This window comes from Sceloporus undulatus, chromosome 6, assembly GCF_019175285.1.
Source record: "Sceloporus undulatus isolate JIND9_A2432 ecotype Alabama chromosome 6, SceUnd_v1.1, whole genome shotgun sequence".
NCBI classification, from domain to species: Eukaryota; Metazoa; Chordata; class Lepidosauria; order Squamata; family Phrynosomatidae; genus Sceloporus; species Sceloporus undulatus.
Window position 1 is genome coordinate 14,381,317 of NC_056527.1, and position 21,690 is coordinate 14,403,006.

At 41.2% G+C, this 21,690-nt stretch overlaps 1 protein-coding gene across 1 annotated transcript in view; it reads right to left on the reverse strand.

Moving 5' to 3' along the window:
* The window catches only part of DIP2C (disco interacting protein 2 homolog C), a 378,320-nt gene extending 358,262 nt beyond the window's left edge, over positions 1-20,058 (reverse strand). The window contains 1 exon segment of the mRNA XM_042473238.1: positions 19,827-20,058. Coding sequence (XP_042329172.1) covers positions 19,827-19,911 — 85 coding nt within the window. The 5' untranslated portion in view covers positions 19,912-20,058.
* Positions 20,059-21,690: the final 1,632 nt, after the last annotated feature.

Genomic DNA, 21,690 nt, shown 5'->3' on the forward strand with positions numbered 1-21,690 from the left:
CAGGCTTCTAGGCCTTCAGTGATGAGGGCAGGCAAAGGCCTTCAGTGATGAAGATGCTCAAAGTGTGCCTTGTGGTATGCATGTAAAGGGTTCCCCTAGCCATTTTTGTACCATTCATGCCCCTCTTCAAGTATGAAAACAAAACAAAACAAAATCTAAAAGTGTAATTTTCATTCTGCAATAAAATGGGCCACAGAGCCCCAAAATGAAAGTGAACTTCTGGCCACTTCCAGGCTTGACTTTTTCAATATGTCTAAACATTGGGGGGGGGGGGGTTGGAGATAGCTGGTGTGTCCTGTAGTGAGTCCTGGAGAATGACAGCTGGCCTCCAGACTTGCAGGGCATATCCATCCCTGGTGTAGTGTCTTGGAAACTTTGGAAGTGGCAGAATACAATTTCAGGTAGGGAAACTCACTCATTTGTATAGGCCTTCCTTACAAACCATTACAAAATAAGAGAAAGGAAGAAACTTGTTCAATTAAGGAGATTTTCTTAGGACAGGACTCTGGATTTAGTGCAGGACAGAAACATCCTCAGAGATTGTGGTATCTGGCAGCACTGCCTGCCTGTGATGTTACTGATGATGTGTGTACATATTCAGATGGGCAGGCAACTCGGTGTACTGAATTTGTCCTTCTTCCTGCGACTTGTTTATAAAAACCACTCACATGGAACATTTCATCTTATCTGTCAGTTCACTTCTCTGGGGTACAGAAACTCTGAACATGCTAATCTTATGATGACAAAATGTTTTCAGATGAAACACATCTAGATACCATTAACTCAATTCACGAGTGACACTTCAGAGTTTAGACGGGTGGTGGTCTAGTATAGTACAGTGGTTTGCTTTTGCACAGAGGTAAAGCTAAAATGCAAATGAATAAATAAATGCAGAGATATATATTTTCTCTCATGTGTATCACAAAAACTCTGATAATGTTATCAAGAAAGAACAGACCTTCTGCATCAAATGGTTTTGTGCCTTTGGCATATGCATGTAACAAATATGCCAATTTTAGTTCTTTGGTGTTTCAGACCACTAAGCTGTCTGTAAATACTGGTGGCTCTCCAGAATCACAAACTTAGACAACTGATCCCATCTTTTCATCTAACCCATATCAGCACATGCCTGTTTGGCAGGATTTCTAGACACAAGTGTTAATAAGAAAGGAGTTAACAGTGCAGGGCAAATAGGAAGATGGCAATATTTTTTTAAAAAATAAACCTACTACAGGGCCCATAACTGCATTCAATTCCTACTACCTCTTCTCTAAAGGTTACTTAGGCACCTATGGCCTGTTCCGGATGGGCGTAAAGTACGTCCCCAGGACGTACTAGGGTTAGGAAAGGGCGTGCTTTACGCACGCCCCTAACCCTAGTACATCCTGGGTACGTACAAAATGGCGGCACCCGTTCTACACGGGCACCGCCATCTTGACGTAGCGGATGCATGGCGGATGCACGTCGCGCAGCAGAAGTGGCACCGCGAGTGCGCAACTAACAACTCGCGGTGCCACTTCCAGGGCGCAAAAAGAAGTGCCATTTTGGGGCTTCTTTTTGCTGCATCCGGGAACCGCGCGGTTTGACCACTGCGGTTCCCAGATGCAGCAACTGGCAGCGCCGGCAGACCACCCGTTTTGGGTGGTCTGTAACGCGCCACTGTTTACAACAGATTACCACTGTCATATTTCACTTGGAAGTTACCTTTTAGAATAATCTGTTCCGGTTACTTGGTAATATTCCATTCCTTGTCACTAACATTTTTTTAACAGTAATAAACAGAATTGCAGTCAGTCCTTCTTATATACAGATTTTTTATACATAAATTCAAGCATCCACAGTTTGAAAATGTTCAAAAAAAAAGTATAGATTTCAAATGTCAAACCTTGATTTCCCAATTTTTATAAGGGACACCATTTTGCTATGTCATTATATTTAATGGGACCTGAGCATCCATGGATTTTGTTATCCATGGGGGATCATGGAACCAAACCCCAGCGTATAACAAGGGTCCACTGTACTCATTCCACTCCTCCTTATGGTCTTTCTAAAAATAACTCTCAATATTGATAAGAAAATGGCATGGCCACTGGGCAAGTCACAGATTCTCAGCTCCAGAAAACCCCATGATAAGTTCACCTTAAGGTCACTATAAATTGGAAATTGCTTGAAGGCACACAACGACAACAACATTTAACTTAATTGTGTTATTAGTTTGGGTCCTTTTAACTACTGTGAATTACCATCACACCCATTATTGGGAGAATATAAATCATACTATATTGTTGTTGCTGTATGACTTCTGGTCATTTCTGACTTATGGCAGCCCTATGGTGAAGATATCATGGAATTGTCTTGGCAAGATTTATTCAGAGGTTTGCCATTGCCTTCCTCTGAGGCTGAGAGAGTGAGATTTGCCCAAAGTCACCCACCAGATTTTCATGGCTGAGCAGGGATTTAAAACCTGGTCTCCTGGCATCCTAATTCAGCATTCAAATCACTACATCACACTAGTTCTAAATAGATTTAAACAAAATAAATAAAAAATAAAATAAAATAATGAAACTCAGGGGTGAGGGAAATCCTGTCAAAATGTCTTTAAAATGGCCCTTAATAACTTTTGAAGAACTAGAAAATGTTACTTGTTACTCCCAGAGTGTGACTTTGTTCTTGCTTGTTACATTACTTTGGGAATTTTCCATCCTCATTACTATCCCTCAAGGCAGTGGTCCTCAAACTGTGCCCTTTAAGAGATTTTGGACTTCAACTCCCAGAAGCCTCAGCCCTGCTGGCTAATAGTCTGGGATTCTGGGAGCTGAAGTCCAAAATTCCTTAAAGGGCACAGTTTGAGGACCACTGCCTCAAGGTAACTTCTTAAGGATAACCATGATACTTGTAACTCTATACCCTCCATCCAACTGTTCATCTCAGCTACAGCTGGGATTTGGTGAGTGTTGACTTTTCTGTTCATCAATAGATTCAATTAGTCTACCACTCTAGTTGGGACTAGCAACTAAAATTTTGAAGTGTTCCAGATGTTTACTGAACTGCAGTTCCAATAATTCCTCAACACTTGCTATACTGGCTGAGGCTGCTGGGAGCTGCAGGCCAACAGCATCTTTAGGGCTACATAATCTCCACCCTGGATTTAGACCATAAGTGTCAAATTCTTGAGTTTAGCTCTCGGGCTATTAGGTGGAGTTGCTATACAGCCAAGTCTGGAGATTCTTGAGGAGTAAGAAACAGGGAGGCCAGTGAAGAGCAACACAAAGAATTCTAAGAGTAGAAAGGCCATGCATATGGATGCATCACTTCACAAGGATTAAGAGTCTTTGTCAAGTCCTTTGTCAAGCTACTGTAGTGATTTTCTACAGAGCAGCAAGTTATCATATGCCTGACATTTACTGAAGAATTAAAGCAGCAGTAGCATTATATCCAAAAATGATATATATGTTTTTCTTGATGCTTACTACAGAAAGCTTCTTGCAAAAATGCACACACACACACACACACACACACATATACGCAGCTGGTGCATTTATCAGCACAGAAGAAATACTGCACCTTCAGGATATTCATTCAGACATACACACAAGTGTGTTATGCTACTAAAACCTGAAGGGATCTATTCATGCCTCTTTGGAGAAACATTTATATTTCTACAGAGCTCAACTCACACACCCATGTTGTCACAAAGATATTGCCATTGTGACTCAGTGAGCTCTGAGTTTTTTACAACCTTCCCCAGGGAACATTTACCATCCTCTTTCTTGACCGATTAAGGAACACTTGGAATTACCAGCCTTCATTTAAAATATGACAGAAAAGATATATATATTCAACTCCCCCCTAGCTCTGGGTAGATTTAGACAAATAACATGCAAGGTTGACTTATCTACCTCACACTTTCTGTTTTAAGCAGCTATCTCACTATCGTCTGCTTTACAAATCACTCACATGAGCTTGTTTATGTTAGTAACCAAAGGTGACTGGCCCAAAATGGTTATCCTGAATTCAGAAAGCCGGGTTGAGGAATTCTAAAAGTGTTTCAATTTTAATAAGTATTGCAACAACAAAAACGTGATGATACGATGATGACACCTAAATCAGCCTACTCCCAAAGAAAGAGAGAAACATCTGCAGTCACCTGTCTGAGATGTCTCTAGTCTCTACCATGACATGTAAGGATCAGCACTGAATTTAGGATGCATTAGCCACAACCATTTGAAAAAATACCTTGCATTAATTAACTGAGTCATTTGAGTTAATAATGGTGTATGAAGAAGCCAGGGACAGAGAAACTTCATTAGGATCAGGGACCCTTCAATATCAACTATAATAATAATAATAAATTTTATTTGTATACTGCTTTTCCACAGATCAAAGTGGTTTACAACCGTATAATGACTACAGCTGATGGGAGTTGCAATCCAACATCATCTGGAGACCCACATGTTTCCCATCCCTCTCTTAGTGTGACCACATATTTTTTTAAACTTGTGGCATGCCTACAAATCATAAATACTAACAATTTCATGAAAGATATACAAAGATGCAGCTCCTTCCACTTTGCATAATTTCCACACGTGCACTTAATTGTTGCTGTTTGTTGTTGTTAACTGCCGTCAAGTCAGCTTTGACTTATGGTGACTCTATGAATAAGAGAGCTCCAACCCACCCTATCAACAGCTTAGCTCAGCTCTTACAGACTTAGGATCATGGCTTTCTTGATTGAGTATATCCATCTGTAATGTGGTCTTCCTCTTTTCCTACTGCCATCTACCTTACTGAGCATTATTTTCTTTCTGGTGAGTCATGTATTCTATGTCCAAAATTCAACAGTCTACTTTTAGTTGTGAAGATTTCTCAACTCTCTCTAGAAGTCAAGATGTCATACGTTGGACATATCATAAGAATTCATACCAAACATAAGTCACCTTTCACAAATATTTCACATTCTAAACCAATTCCCAAGTACAAGATGTACAATATTTCTCATAGTGGCACTGTTTCTCTGATCTGGCAAATTCACCTTCATCTTAAACTACTGTACTGTAATGCCTTTACTTAGTTTTACAATCGGTCCTTCATATCTGTGGGGGTTCCATTCCGGATACACACCCACATAGCCGTTGGATGCTAAAAACCATGGACCGTCAAGTCCCACTGTTTTTAATGCTGTAGTCACATGTGCTGCCATACTAGCATGGTTGCATTATGCACCATCAGTGGGGAGAATGGGGTGGGGCCATCCACAGATATTGTAATCTGCGAGTGTTAAGTCCACACATACAAAGGGACAACTGTATTTAAATAGCACATTTAAATGGAATGAGTAGATCAAAATGAAAGTTGTTGTTCTTTAAGTTTGGCTATCCCTCAGTCTAGTTGACTGAGATCTGCAAAGTCTATTGTACAGCCCAGATGATGTTGGACTTCAAATCCCAGCAGCCCTAACCAACACTGCAGGGTCACATTATTCCCACTCCTGATGTAGCCAAAGGGCTGGATGTGCACCTTTAACTTCTTTTGTACCATCCCCAATCTAGAGGTTAACTGCTACTATAGTAGAAAAAAAGAGGAGAATTAGTATTTGCTGGAGGGGCACCCCTACTCTACTGCAACCATTTCACAGAGAAAGATATCAAAGATGATAGGGTAAATCCAGAAGATCATAATGTTCTCCTAGCCCCAGAAAGATAATTTATATCCCAAGATCACAGGGCTGCAGAAAGTCTGATGATAGTTTATTCATACTTTCTACTCTTAAAACAACTCTTTGGTAAAGATTCAGTTGCTATCATCAGAGCTGAGCTAACCAAGGTCTCTGACTTCAACTAGTCAGCATATCCCTACATGTAGATTTGGCCTCTTTTTGCATGAGTTAGGAAGCTTGCCAGCCACATTATCTTTGGGAAAGCTCTCTTCTTTTTGCTGACAGCAAGTATTCTGGTGCATGGAGACCTTGCTCCCCTATGGAGAAAGAAGCACTGTTCTTCTGACACATAATGAGGCGAGGAAGAGGGGTGAAGGGAAAGGAGAGAGAAATTGCCACACACAAAAAAAAAAACTATATGCAAATCCAAGCTGAAGAAATGATGCAATGAATCCAAAACACATTAACATATACAAAGAAACTGAAGGATGTAATTCAAAGGCACCTGACAAGTAAAGAACTAAACGTATATGTTGGATATTTTAAAAATACACAGCCATGTATATGTGCAGATGTTCTAAACAGAAGCTGGAAAAAGTATTAGGCACAGTTTTAAAGCAGTAGGATACAACAGCACAGTCAAATCCTAAAATTGCTACCCTATACACTTGCACCTTCGAACTTGCAGATCTGTTCTGGACACACACACACGTGAGTCCCAAAACTTGTGCATATTCAAGTCCCATAGGCTTGAATGGGATGTGTGCATGCAAAGCGTGCACCAGAGGCACATGCCCCATTGAGGTTAATGGTGGTCACCCCTCCATGGATTTTCAAGTCCGTGAATCTCAAGTCCAAGGACTTGGAGAGGCGACTGTAAATATCTTTACTAGTTGCTTAGTTCCTGTTTAAATATGATGAAAAACACACAATAAGTACTTGCTAATGTGGGACTCCATGCAACTATCACCCAATATAAAGCAAAACCATAACAGTTACATATACAGAATTAACAATCAGTGCTTATCAATGGTACAGATCCCTGGAATGTATACATATGTGAGGTGATCTATTTAAAATGATAGTGGTATATGCAATGACAACAGCATCACATTTAAATCATGGAACTCCCATGGAACTCAGCAGGAACAAACCTCCAATAAACAGCTGTTCATTTCCATTTGTTTCCCTTGGGGCTTGTCTACATTAGATCTTTATCCTGATTCCCTTCCTTAGTGGAGGCTGCACCACCCAGTCCCAATATTCCAAATCAGGATACCTGGACCCGATTTGGGGTTTCCACCCTATGTCGTGCATTAAAATAACTTACCTTTTGCTCTGGGTTTTCCAGAAAACCCTGAGCAAAATGGAGAATCAATGGGAGGCTGCAGATCCCTCTGAGTACACGAGTCGAGTACACAAGTCACTATGAAATAAAAATGAGTCTGGATGCCTTGTTATGACCTCAGAGCAACTTGTGTCCACAGTGATGGTGCTGGCCAGATGAATAGGGACTTCAGCCATCTGGTACCTTCAGCAGGTAAGAGATGAATTCAGGGGAATGAGGAAGCAGAATACTCTGGAGGCACAGACTGGAGTATTCTGGTGCGTGTAGATGAGCCCTAAGACTTGATACCAAGCTTCATATGCATTGTGCTTTATATATACATATGTAAGAGGAAATGGTATATCTAAGAGATGCATATTATGTGAGAAAATTGGGCAGGAGGGAAGATGGTTTTGTTGGAACTAGGCAACTTCACCAAAATTGTATATTGGGCACAATATAAAACACCACATGGAAGTATATGTTTACACTGTAGTAGTATTACTGAAAAACTAGGAGAGTGAACTCAGCCACTGTTTCTCAAATCTGTCATGCTTGATTTTTCTCATTCCATTCTGTTCTGTTAAATTAAATTGGGGGAGAAATGTATTCCATCTGAAAAGTCATGTTATGTGTGCACTTTTATCAAAATGCAGCAATATTTGTGAGCTATTTTTCATAACACTTTTCTGTACTATACACATCTTTGTAAGCATGTTTAAAGTATGAAGACTGGAAATTTGAAATTTCATCAATTAGATACTGCTTCAAGTGCATTCTCACTGACATATGGGTTTGGACACTGCAGATATGGTTAATCTGCATAAAAATGATAACCCAACTAATTCCTTACTTTTCTCCAAGATTTTCAAGGACAATCTGGGTACTATTTTAAAAAGACAACAAACTATACATATACTAATTTATAACTTCTCATGGTTTCAAAATGATGGTAAGGAGCTAATTTATTTTACAAAAAGGAAGAAATATATATATAGGGTAATTTCTTGGATAAGAAATCTTATGACATCCATAGAGTGCATAACACATGTTTGGATTTGCAGAAGAACCATAGGGAAGGAATTTTGGATTCTCAAATAAAATACTTCACTGACAATATAAAATCACAACATTTGCATGACAGACGGGCCTCCCTCCTTAGTAAGTATGGATTTTGCTGCCAAACTTCTACCTTAGCTTTGTCCAATCAGCAGCCATCCAGTCATTTTGTATCAGCGTTCCCATCAGCCCAAGGTCAATATAACACTGCATTTTTATAGTGCTACTATTCCATATTAACTGTTATGGCTGCCTCCTGTAGAATTCTAGGATTTGTAGTATAATGAGGCCTAGAAACTATCTGGCTGAGAATTCTAAATGCCCCTCCCTGAACTGCAAATCCCAGGATTCCACAGGAGGCAGCCCAGCTGTTAAATTGGGGAAATAGTGCTATAACAGTGTAGTGTGATATTGGCCCAATACAGCATGGCTAATAGTCATGGTGGTAGGAATTATAGTCTCAAACAATCCAACGGGTCCCAACTTTTGGTCCTCCATTTGTTTGGGACTTCAGATCCCAGAAGCCTCAGCCAACTTGGCCAACAGTCAGAAATGATAGGAACTGAAGTCCAAAACATCTGGAGGACCAAAGGCTGGGAACCATTGACTAGAAAACACCAGATTGGGTAGGCTGGTTATATAGCCTGACCAACATCCCTTAAGGATTGGAAGTAGAAAGAATTTCACACAGCCATAGCACTCCAAGCATGTCATTGATCTATTGTTCTCACAGTTCCTGCCTTTTGGTGGGGTTCAGAAGGGTGAATACACACCAAATGCTGAATGTCATATTTTAAACCTCTCTGGGAATATAACTAAAGGGCAATATAAAAATAACTATACATAAATAAACAAACTGAAAGAGGAATTTAAATGAAATATATAACATAATTGGGGATCATTTCTGGTTTCACCCCCTTATTTATTTTATATTTGTACCCCACATCATAGCAAAGTATGCTGAGCAGCTGACAATAAACAAAACAATTTAGATGGAAAATAGATTTTAGAACCATAAAATCAAAAGCAACATAAAATACAGCAAGGAACAAAACTCACAGCAGCTATAGTTCCTTAAGCATTTACATCAGCATTTATTTGCCACAGCTTACATTCCTGACTTTTAATCAGAATGCAAATGAGAACGCCATACAATAGCAGGCATCATAAATCTGATGTGAAAATATGTTTCTAAGTTGCCATTTTGATCCTAAACTAATGAAAGTGGATTACAAAGTAACTTTCATTGGTTTAATTTAAAGTGGTATCATAATATGCAAAGTTTTCAACTATAATCTTGCTTGCTTAGGAGCAAGTCCATTTGAACTTAACAGGACACACTGAAGTGGCCATCCACTGATCAATCTACTGGAAGTTCACCAAATTCTTCCATCTTTCCTCTTTCAATAGCACTTTTTACACATTTTTTTAAAAAAATGTTCTCAGTGTTTTAATACCCTATGTAAAAACCATTATAAAATTCCTCATAGGCCAAGATCCTGAACATTATAAGCACTGCATAAATATTTGCCAGTGTAGTTATGCTGGATGACACAGTTGTGCAACTGACTAAGCAATGTTTGCTGATGTCTTGAGCTCAACTATTCTGCAATGGTTGATGAGATAGATCCTCACCTACAAAATGAAATGTAAGAGAGCAGACTATATGGGCATTTATGGAAAGATTGGCTGCACTGTTTTTAGCTTTTATTTATCTAATTAATTTATATCCTGCCTTTCTCCCAATATAGGGCCCAGTGAACAGCATTTAAGCAATAAGAAAGTAACCATTTATGCAATTTTTTATACCTGTACAAGGCCTGAACAGGCTTCCAGCCACAGTATCACACATTCTTATTAATACTTCCAAGCTATCACTAAACTGTAGTGTTTTAAGGTACAAGAGACATAAAGCTCAAGCCCCTGCCAGTTGGGAATTCACAGCTACATTTGGGAACCAACAGGCATCAGGGATGCCTTATCCCTGGTCCAAAAACATGTTACCTGAATGCTTGAAAATCAGACTCACAAACAACTGAAGAATATTTAGTGTACAAGCCCAAATGTATTTCATAATGACACAAGAATCTGTTCTAATTTAAGTGTCACAGTTTATAGTCAATGGAACCTAATGAGAATGAACCTAATGAAAAATTAAAGCAGCACCAAAGGCATCAAGGTGACTGCACTACAGATGCAAAAGCACATTTTTAAAAGAAAGGTGGGAAACATAGCCATATGTTTCATACTAGGGGCTGGGAACCGGTGGCCAAACCATCTTCCCTTGGCTGATTAGTGTATCTCCACTACCCAATAATACGTGGATGATACCACTGTAAATGCCATCACTCCCTCCTACTGCATCCTAGATGTGTAGTTTGATACGATACTCAGAATTCTCTCCTTGAGAGCCATAGTCCACTGAAGTACAGGACTAGAGCTCTCTAACAGAGTTGGCTACATACTGAAAACAACAAATCCCAGGAGTCTGCAGGATGGACCATAGCAGTGCAAAGTGGTGGCAAGCTCATACATTTGTGTAGTCACACTTCTGGTGGGAATTTGAGCCCAATGATATTACTGGAGGAACATAGGTTCCTAAATTCTGCTTTATACTAAGGTGGTTCTGTAAATATGCATAAGAATCAATCGCAATTCTCTAATTTTGGATTCCCAGGTCTCATCATTGTAGATCTTGAAAAGAAACTTGCAATTCTGACACTGAGAGAGTAAAATTTATGAATATAAATATAGGGTGGCCATTTGTGCTATTTAATCAAGCCCAAAACTGTACGTTTTCCTTAAGCAACTGAGCCATCATTTTATGCAGCTCCACAAGCACCCATAAACAAATGGATGTTTCTTAAGGAGGCATACCTGTATCTGGCTGTCCAGTTGCATCAGACTGCCTCACAGGGTTGGTCTCTACTTATGGAAACAGAAATTAAGAAAATACAAAGAACTACAATCTACTAAAATCAATGGGTCCAGTTTCCATGTCATGTGATTTCGATGTAATTTTTGCCCTGAAACACACCACTGCTGCCACTTTACTTTTAGGAACATTTCTACACACCTTCACTGTTCTCAGAACAGACTGGAAACACCTCCAATGAAGTTTATAGTAGTGTCATAAAATTAAGCCTCGGTACTTACCTTGAGAAGTGGCATTTAGAGTGCACACTTTATTTTCACCTTCCTAAAAGAGATTAGGCTGGCTTACACAGTGGGGACACAGAGACGTTGCCCGATAAACTTTTGGAGGCCCCTGCTTGGATATAGCTCAGTTTCCAGCTTTATATTAAGGAAGATGGAAATGACTTGAAGGCAAACAACAACAACAACAAAACAAACTCGGAGAACACATCACTCAAATTTGATCCCTTGATAAGGATAACTATTATCAACTGGCTTAAAACTCTCTCTGTCTCTCTCTTAAAAAAAAAAACATCAGGACTTGAAAACCATCAGGACTTGAAAGCCTATTGACCTTGTTTAAATACAGATATATGCAGATAACAGAACCACAGAAGAGCTTCATGGGCACCAAGTCCAACCTTCTCCTGCAGGATCCCTAGCATCCCAGGCAGATAGCTGTCCAGCTTCTTTTGGAAAAACTGCACCTCTCCAGGTAATTGGTTCCGTGGCCAACCCTTTTTACTGTCTAGAAGTTCCTTCTAGTGTTCAATCAAAATCCATTCTCCTGTAATGTCAAACCATTAGACCTCGTCCTACCCTTGGATTATATTTCTGGATGACATGTATAGCTTGCTCTCCAGGCAAGGCAACATCTTCATTTCCCTTCAGATTATTCCTTGGGTGCTGAGAAGAAAGCATTCCCGATCTCATTAACATATCATTCCTATCTTCTACTGTTAACATTTTTCAAAACATTTCACAATCATTATTTTTAATCACCCGTCTCCAACAAGCTTACAACATAAAGTTCGTATTGATCCTGTTTTACAGATATGGCATATGCTTGGATAAATAACATGGGCCAAGGAGTTTGAAGGTTTAAATGGAATTTGAAGCTAGGCCTGATCAACCCGAGTACATCAGGAAAAGATATAACAGAAATGACTGAATAAATAATACATTGAGCATTTTTTAAAAAACAATATAAGGGGTGCTGTACTGTTTTAACTGTACTGTTTTTAAACATTTTTATTTTTAATTGGATTTTATTCTTTTAATGTGTCATGTGTTTTAATACAGAAATAATTTAATTCTGTTTTAATGCTCACTTTTTGTATGCTTTTAATTTAATTGTTCTTTTAAAGTATGAGCCACTTTGAGTCCCAATTTTGAGAGGGAAATGAAGTGTAAATATAACAACAACAACAACACAACAATAATAATTAAGTGAACATTGTTAGGGTGTTATCTCTTTCTCAAATTCAATTAAGCAGTTCAGGACACTGACACTGTGTCTGCATCTGCACTGCAGAAATAATGCAATTTGACACCATTTTAATTGTCATGGCTCAGTGCTATGGAATACTGAGTTTAGTAGTTTGTTGTGTCATAGAACTCTGTGACAGAAAAGGCTAGATACCTCACAAAACTACACATCCCATAATTCCATGGCATTTAAGCCCTGGCAGTTAAAGTGGTGTCAAACTGCATTATTTCTGCTGTGTGGCTGCAGCCTGTGATGTTACTGAATTTTGTTTTAAAATGTTGTTGTGTTTATTAGATAAATTAAGGTATGGCTATGTTTGTAATGGATAATGAATGTAATAAGGTAAAATGATTTGTCTGGAGAGAGAAAGGAGCATAAAATGCTGGGTGTGACTGGCAATTGGCTGAGTGTTTGAATGGGATTCGTGTGACCATTGGTCAGTTAGGAATATGAGAAAGAATATGAGTTAGAATAAGTTAGTTAGGGTCAGTTGGGATTTAGATGTGTTAAAAAAGTAATTCTTAGCTGTATGTTGTACTTCATTAATTGAATAAATTAATTTTTGCATTATGCATTTGTATGCATTATTAATTCTGAGCAGGTGGCAGCACTCACATTTATTGAGAGCGATGGGATAAGTGGATGGTTCTCACAGGTATCGCTTAAGCATAAAAATAATCTACTGGTTAGATTCTCCAAGGCACTACACACCTACACTGATCACTAGAGATACCACAGCTATTTCCAAGCAAAAGAGTCAACAGAATACCTGGTTAGAGGCAGTGAGGAGTGCCTTGCAGTATCAGTAACATTTTATGTCCCTATAGTGCAATCGAAGAAGGCAGTACTATCTCTAGTTGCTGCACCCAAACTACAAAGTAGCTGTCTGAATCTTGGAAGAGGCTGGTTGAACAACATAGTATGCAAATATAAACCCACACAACCAGAGATGCCGCACTCCACATCCCTCCCCAAATTCTTGATATACTATATACTCTATATACTTTAATGCATTTAATTTAACACACTTCATGAACTGTGGACCGGGCTGTATACTACTGAATAGAAAACCAAAGTAATACTACATATTATTGTATGCAAATCTCACTCTTGCATACACTCACACTAATAGAGTCCTTACTACATTAAAATGTTGGCATATATTGTGGTAAACTATGCGCTTGCTCCAAAATCACTAGGATGAAATCCAGTTGCCCAAATATTCTATGGGTCTGAGATATAGGATGAGAACAGCACAGTCACATTAGAAGTACTCTATAATGTTTTTTTAAAAAATAAAAATATTTAATTGACCTACATAGTGGCATCTTGTTGTGTGCCTTCATGTCATTTCTGATTTATGACAACCCTAAAATGGATCCGTTGTGGGATCTTTTGGGGAGGAGAGTATGTGACTCTCCTAAGTTCAACCAGTGAGTTTCCATGGCCAAGCAGGGAATCGGCACTGATCCCCAGAATCTTAGTCCAAGGCTCAAACCACTACACTACACTGGCTCTCACTTTCTCAAATCAACCATTAAATAAGAATATGATCCAGTTCTGTCGCCTATTCAATTAAATGGCCAATTCATCTCAAAAATTCAGGGATGAAGAACTGAGATCAGGAAGCTGGCAACAGATCTGTAGCAATCTACAGTACCTATAGAAAAAGAGTGGAGATTGCCCAGCCCTCCAGATGTGGTCGAACTGAAACTCCCTGCTTTCCTCAGCATTTGCTATGGCTGCTGGGAGTTGGAGTCCAACAACATATGGAACTGCACTTTGCCTCTTCCTGGCAGTACACAGCTGTAAATGTGGATATTAAAGCAGTTTATTATTATAAATAGCCTCCTCCTCTTTTCAATGGTTTGCTATAACTGAAACAAAAAACAAAAACAAAGCATCCAACACTAAGTATTTATGGAATATTATTTTTCCACATTTAACAAAATCTTCGCAGAAAACTACCAGCAGGTACCTACTACTTGTTTGGAAGGTTTACATAAACATAATGCTGTATAAAGATAGATTTATGTATCATTGAAGACAGTTCTACTGGGAGTTTAACCCTTTTATTTCTTGTTTTACACATGATGTGACTGTTTCCAGAAGAAGCAATCCACCCTATTATGTGTCTCAATCAACTACAGTATATGGTTAATACATCATATAGTGGCACAATTACCTTTAGATAAGCATGAGTATATATTTTTGAACCAATCTTATTTGTGACAGCAACTTTTTAAAAATTCAAGTATACGTCATGAAGAAAATATCAACAGATTACAAAAGTGATTTTCCTGGTCTAGGATGATGTGTTGCCCTCTACATATTGGGCTTCAATTCCCATCAGCCCCTAGCCAGCATAGCTAGCAGTACAGGGATAATTGGCTTTGAAGTTTAAATCTTAAGGGTCACATTGACTATCCCTACCAACGGGAAAAGTGCCAAATCCAAAGTTTTTTTAAAAACACCCCAAGTCAAAAGTAATTAGTGCATTTCCCCCATTAATCAGAGATCATAGTTACGCTTTTCATGTTCAGTGAGGATTGGGAAGCTCATTTATTCATGTTTTATGCCTTTGTTTCAGACATATTTATACCTTTCTTATTATTTGCAGTAGCCTATGACTGTAAACACCACACAAACATTGCATAGTTAGATGCTTGACCCTGCAAGCACAACAGTTTGGGAGTTAAGTCCTATGAACTCAGTGGAATATATTTATGAGTAAAACACATAGGGTCATGCTCCATATCTCACAACACAAACAGGAGCCTTGCATTACCATCCCATGCATGCTTACCCCACTGAATTTGAAGAGGTCTACTTACAAGTATGTCTATTTTGAATTGTTGCCTCTGTGCCTAAACATATGGAGACTATTTTGTCAAGTGAGAAGAACAGATGCCATTTTTATTCTAAAAACAGATGAACTAGAATCTATATAGTTAAGATGACATATTGTCATGGATGGACAGTGCTGTTAAAAGAGACAATCATGCTCAGAAATAACTTTTAATAGGGAGGGCAGCTACTTTAGCTGGAAAGTCTACCACCCCATCTAGCAATCACATCTCTTTCCACTTGTACATCATCTAAACCATTTTGGATATTATTGATCTTGCTAAAGAAAGAACCTTATTAAGAGCCAATGGGAGGGCACATGTGGCTCTCTAGAGGTCAGTGAATTACAAATCCTTTAAGTACAACTCCCAGCTTGGCAAATGATACTTTAACATCCCAGCCCCAGCATCAGAACCTTTGCACATAAAATGTGTTTTTCCCCTTGAATGAGCAGAAGGCACACATAAAAACCATAGAAATGTAAACTATGTGGCTGCCAAACATGACACACAGCAAATGGTGCCCACTCTAACATCTCTACTATATCTCAATCTAAAAATGTAGTTAACTTCACATTTCAGAAGTATTTAATACCACTGACTTTAAAGGTCCCTGGAACATCTGAACATGTGCTCAGGTCCTTTTCAAAAAATAATAATCAAGATATCAACAGCTACATCTTTTGCTATCCTGTGTCCTGTGGACCCACACCCAGTAAGTGGACACAAGACCTTATACCACAGCTCTGTAAGTGAAGTAAATCCATGGACTTTACTACCAGGCAAATGTACAGATTTATCTCAGTCACTAGACTTCAAAGAGCTTACTTCTGCGTAAACTTTTATTTTAAAAATTATCCTTTTTTTTATCAGGCCTTACAGCCTGGTAAGGATTATACCATAATTCTACAACTGTAACTGAGCGGCAACTTCCCAATGGATCTCAATAAGAGCATTTTCTTGAAAAATAATCCCACTTACTAAGGGCTGATTACTACTTTGCATAAAAGGAGATTTTAGATAAAATCACTCAAAAACAGTTAGAAATAATCAGTGAGAAATTATCCATTCCTCATCACTTACATGAAATAAATACCTTTCTTTATTTCTAAGTAACCCTTAAGTATGTTTATCTATTTAACACCAAGTCCATTTTAATATTGAACTCACTTCTAAATAATAATGCATAGAGATTCACTACCCTTTCAGGGAAGAATGCAATCCATTGGCTGGTCTGATTTATTAATCTCATCCACTCCCTCGACATAAATATAGATAGTAGGATGCAGTACACATGTTGGTCATCTGTTCTTTGCTACAGAATTTCACACAGAAATTGTATTAGTTTGGGAAACTGTCTTACTAGATCCCAGATGGGTTATAGGTGTGCTGAAATACTGTTAGCATGGTAACATATTTTTTTACAAACTGTGCAGATGTGTGCGCGTGTGTGTGTACGCAGACACTGAAACACTTTTGTGTATATAGTGGTACACTCAGCATACTGTAAAAAGCATCTTCACCTCTCCCTGTTATCTTAGAAAAGGCCAAATCAATGTGCAGAAATCTTGAATGTGTCAATATTTCTGTAACCCTTGCTACAGGTGAAAATTCTGCAGCTTCGGCAAAACCCTCTCCCCATTCACAAACAAACACACTCACACAAAGAGAGTGTATACAGGAATGCACAGAAAGACTAGTAATCCCAGTGGCTCAGTCCTTTGCTTCCTTCCTCCCCCTGAAGTGTTAAGAGAGAAATACAATGTCAACACCAGCTCCTCCCTGCTGATGGAACTGGCACTGAGTGCATTTTGCTTTCTGGCTAGAAGCCCTCATAAAACCGTTACAAACACAAAAAAAGCAAGAAAGCGAAGGAAAGTTAATGCATTCTGTCAATATTCCAACCCTTCATTTGGGACACATCAGGTTATTTTCTTCCTCAGCCATTTGCCTTTCAAACATTACTCTGTTAACCTTCCAGAAGGATAAGAAAACGCAGCCTTTTTTTCCAAAAAAAAATTCAAGCGAAGAATTATCAGCATTCCTTTCTTAGGCACTTGAATAGCTAGTTATATTCCAAACGGATAGGAAAAGGAAACACGTCAAATCATATTGGAAATGTGTGTGGCATCTGGGCACATACGTCCAGAGGCAGCAACAAATGAAAAGCATCGGAAATACACATACTGTATAAAACCCCATACCTAGAGAGGGTGGTTTTGCCTTTTTCATTTTGCATTATCTATCATGGAGGAGGGGAGTTCAGAGAACAATCCTAGGAAAATGGCACCATGCCTTCTGTAAAGGAGGAACTTCCTAGAGCATCAGAATGGACCAAAGCCTGAGAGTAAGTGCATCGTTTTCATTTCAAGAGAGAAAAGGAAATGTCAGCCATTTAAGAAAAAAATACCTCAATGACCCTTTTTACAAAAATAAATCAACTGATAAAAAACCGCAAATCGGGCATTGATTATCGCTCTGAAACTGGATTAGGTCGGAAACCTCATGCGCGGGCATTGTTACTCTGTCCCTGGATGCATTCAAACAGCAGTGAAATTATACGGTTAAAGTAGGGCGATGTGTTTTTGTTTTCCTCCATTTCTTTCAGGAAGACCGTACAGTATTTTCTTGGCAGGATGAGAGCCCTTGTAAGCCCAGCCCTAAAGATTTTTCCATCCTCAGTAATAAAACATGCAACGGCTGGAGCAACCCATCGCCTGCCAAAAGGGTGGATGGGCGAAAAGGCCCCTTCTTCTTCTTCTTCTTCTATCTCTCCTCTCCAAAGCAAGAAAAGAAGGAGGAGACAGAGATTTATCACCAGCTGAACACATCCTATACATTTCTGCACAGCCAAAAGGTACTGAGAGGAGAAGACAACAGGCGCCATCAAGAATCAATGTGCACTCTCCTCCTCCTCCTCCTCCTCCTTTTCTGCCAAATGACATTCATAATAAGCACTTCCCTCAGAAACTAAAAAAAAAAAATACCAGGAGGAATCATATGCAGCGTTTTGCTCCCACACACATTCACACATGCACCATTTTCTGGGCAGAGGTCTCCAAGGAGAAAGAGGGAGATAGAGGGAAGGAGGTAAAAAGGGGGAGGCATCTCCACCAGGAATTCACACACACACACCATTTTTTTTAGCTGTGTGCATGTGTCTCTCTTTCTCTCACACATATACACACACTGGGAGAATGTGACACCCCAGGAAACAATTGCCACATGCCACATCCCCATGCCAAGGGAAGGGATGGTAGGGTGGGGATGTTGAGAGGTTTTACACACACACACCAGTTTTGGTTTTCTCTCTCTCTCTCTCTCTCTCTCTCTCACACACACACACACACACACACACGGAGAATCTAACACCCTTAGGAAACAATTGCCACATGCCACATCTTCATGGAAAGGGAAGGAATGGTGAGAGGTTACTTACACACACACACACACACACACACACACACACCCTGGAAGAATCTGACACACACACACACACACACACACACACACACACACACAGTGGTGGTGGGGAACTACCACATGCCACATCCCCATGCAAAGGGAAGAGATGGCAGGGAGCGGGTGGTGAGAGGTTACACACACACAGCTTTGGCTCTCTCTCTCTCACACACACACACACCAGGAGAATCTGATACCACTAGGAAACAACTGCCACATGCCACATCTTCATGAAAAGGGAAAGGATGGCAAGAGGTTACTCTCTCTCGCTCTCTCTCTCTCTCACACACACACACACACACACACGGAAAACCTGGCATCCCCATGAAACAACTGCCACATCCCTCTAAAGGAGACAGGATGGAGTGTGGCTCTGACTCTCCTCAGGAAATAATGGCTACAAACCACCTCCTCATGCAAAGGGAAGAGAGAGGGAGAGATTATTCCCACATACACACACTGAGAAAATCTGACACCCCCATGAAACAACTGCCACATGCCACATCCCTATGCAATGAGATCGGATGGTGTGTGGTTCTGACACCCCCTAGGAAATAAGAGCCACATGCCAAGGAAGGGGGTGGCAGGGAGGGGGTGGTGAGAGGTTACCATTATGTCTCTTTCTCTGTCTCACACACAGACAAAATCTGGCACCCCCCTGAAACAACGCCACATCCCTATCAATGAACCCCCTAGGAAAGAACTGCCACATCCCACATCCCCAGGCAAGGGGAAGGGATGGTGAGATGTTCTGCACACACCGGTTTTGTCTCCCTCCCCTCTCCCTCACACACACTCTCTGGGAAAATCTGACACCCCACGAAACAAGGGCCCCAGGCCCCGTCCCTCGGCAAAGGGAAGGGAGGCTGAGAGAGTGCTCTCTCTCTCACACACACACACACAGAGAGAACCACCCACTGGACCCTCCCAGGCCCCATCCCTGGGCAAAGCGAGAGGCTGGTGTGTGGTTCTGGCAGCCCCAGGAAACAAGTGCCCCTGCCCAGGCCAAGGGAGGGCCCCTGCAGAGGCGCCGAGGGAGGCCCTGCTTCCAGCCCTGGTGCGGAGCCTTACCTTCGGAGAGCTCCAGCTCCAGCTCGGCCAGGCGGGCCCTCACCTCCAGCGGCAGCGAGAGGCTCTCCAGGCTCCGGTCCGCCATGCTCGCCCTGCCTCTCTCCCTCTCCCTCTCTCCGGGCCAAGGGCCTTGGGCTGCCTAGTCCGCCTCCTCCGGAGCTCTCTCTCTCTCTCTCGCGGGCTCTTTGTTCGCCAAAAGGAGGAGGAAGAAGAAGAAGCAGCAGCAGCAGCAGCAAGAGGAGGCTCCAGCCAGGGATGGAGAGAGAGAGAGAGAGAGAGAGAGAGAGACCCGGAGAGTAGGGTCTCCTCCTCCTCCTCCTCCTTTGGCTCAGAGGAAGAGCAGCCCCACAAGGTCCAAGAGGGAAAGGAGGGCAAGCAAATGTCCTTCTCTCTTTCTCTTTCTTTCTTTCTCTCCTTCCTTCCTTCTCCTCCTCCCTGGTTTGCAGCTCCTCTTTCTCAAGGCAGCCCCGCCATCATCGTCAGGGAGGAGGGTGGCTGCTCCTGCTTGGCTCTCGCCTCCTCCTCCTCCTCCTCTTCTCTCCTTCGGGTTTTCAAGGCAGCCTCGCCATAAGAAGAAGAAGAAGCAGAATAGTGGGGATGCTGAGGAAGGTGGCTGCCCCTGCTGAGATTTTGCCTCTTCTCCTCCTCCTCCTCCTCCTCCTTTCAATGCAGCCCTGCCATAATAAGGAGAGAGGGGCTGGGGCTGAGGAGGAGGGCTGCTGCTGCTGCTGCTATCTTCTCTCTTCCTCCTCTTTCTCCTTCTTCCCTTCCTCCTGTTTTCAATGCAGCCCTGCCATAATCATCATCATCATCATAATGGTGGTGGTGAGGAGGAGGGCTACTGCTATTGCTATCTTCTCTCCTCCTCTTCTTCCTCTTCCTCCTGTATAATAATAATCGTAATAATAATAATAATAATAATAATAATAATAATACTAAGGAGGATGGCTGCTGCTCTGGCTGCTCCTGCTGTTATTCCTCCTCTTTCTCCTTCTTCTCTTCCTCGTTTTCAATGCAGCCCTGCCATCATCGTAATAATTCTGGTGGCGGCTGAAAGGAGGAGGGCTGCTGCTGCTGCTGCTGTTATTGCTTCCTCCTCTCTTCCTCCTCCTTCTCTTTCTCCTTCTTCTCTTCCTCCTCCTCTTCCTCTGTCTCCTTCTTCTTCTCCTTCTCCCTCCTCCTTTTTCTCCTGGCAAGCCTTTCGCATGGGCCCAATGCACAATCCAAGAAAAAAGAAAGAAAGAAAGAAAAAGGGGAGGGGAAGGAAGGCAAAGGAAGGGGGGGAACAACCCCCGACTGGACTGACTCAGCTGAGTCTCTCTGGCTGCTGCCTCTGGCGCGCGCTCCCGCCCAGCCCTCCCTGGCTGTAGCGCGCGCGCCCGAGAGGGAGGCTGCTCTGGCTTTGGCTTTGGCTTTGGCTGCTGCTGGGGATTGGGGTGGTCCTAAGCAGAGGCCCTAAGGGCAAAGGAGGACAAGGGATCCTCAAAATGGAGGACTTTCCAGGAAGACATGGAAAGCATGACCAAGGATCAAGACATGCTCAGCAGAGGGCAAAGGAGGACAAGGGATCCCCAAAATGGAGGATTTTCCAGGTCAAAAATGGAGGATGTAATCAATGATCAAGCAGAGGTCCTAAGGGCAAAAGAGGTCAAAGGATCCCCAAAATGGAGCACCTTCCCAGAAAGAAATGGAGGACCTGACCAAAGAGCAATGCATGCTTCTTCATCATGCTCCAAATAGACCAAGTGAGCAGGAGATGTCCCAAGGGCAAAGGAGGGCAAGGCACGCCAAAATGGAGGAGGTTCCAGAAAGAAATGGAGGACTTGTCCAAATCAAAACTCAAAACCTGAAAATTAATATCAAT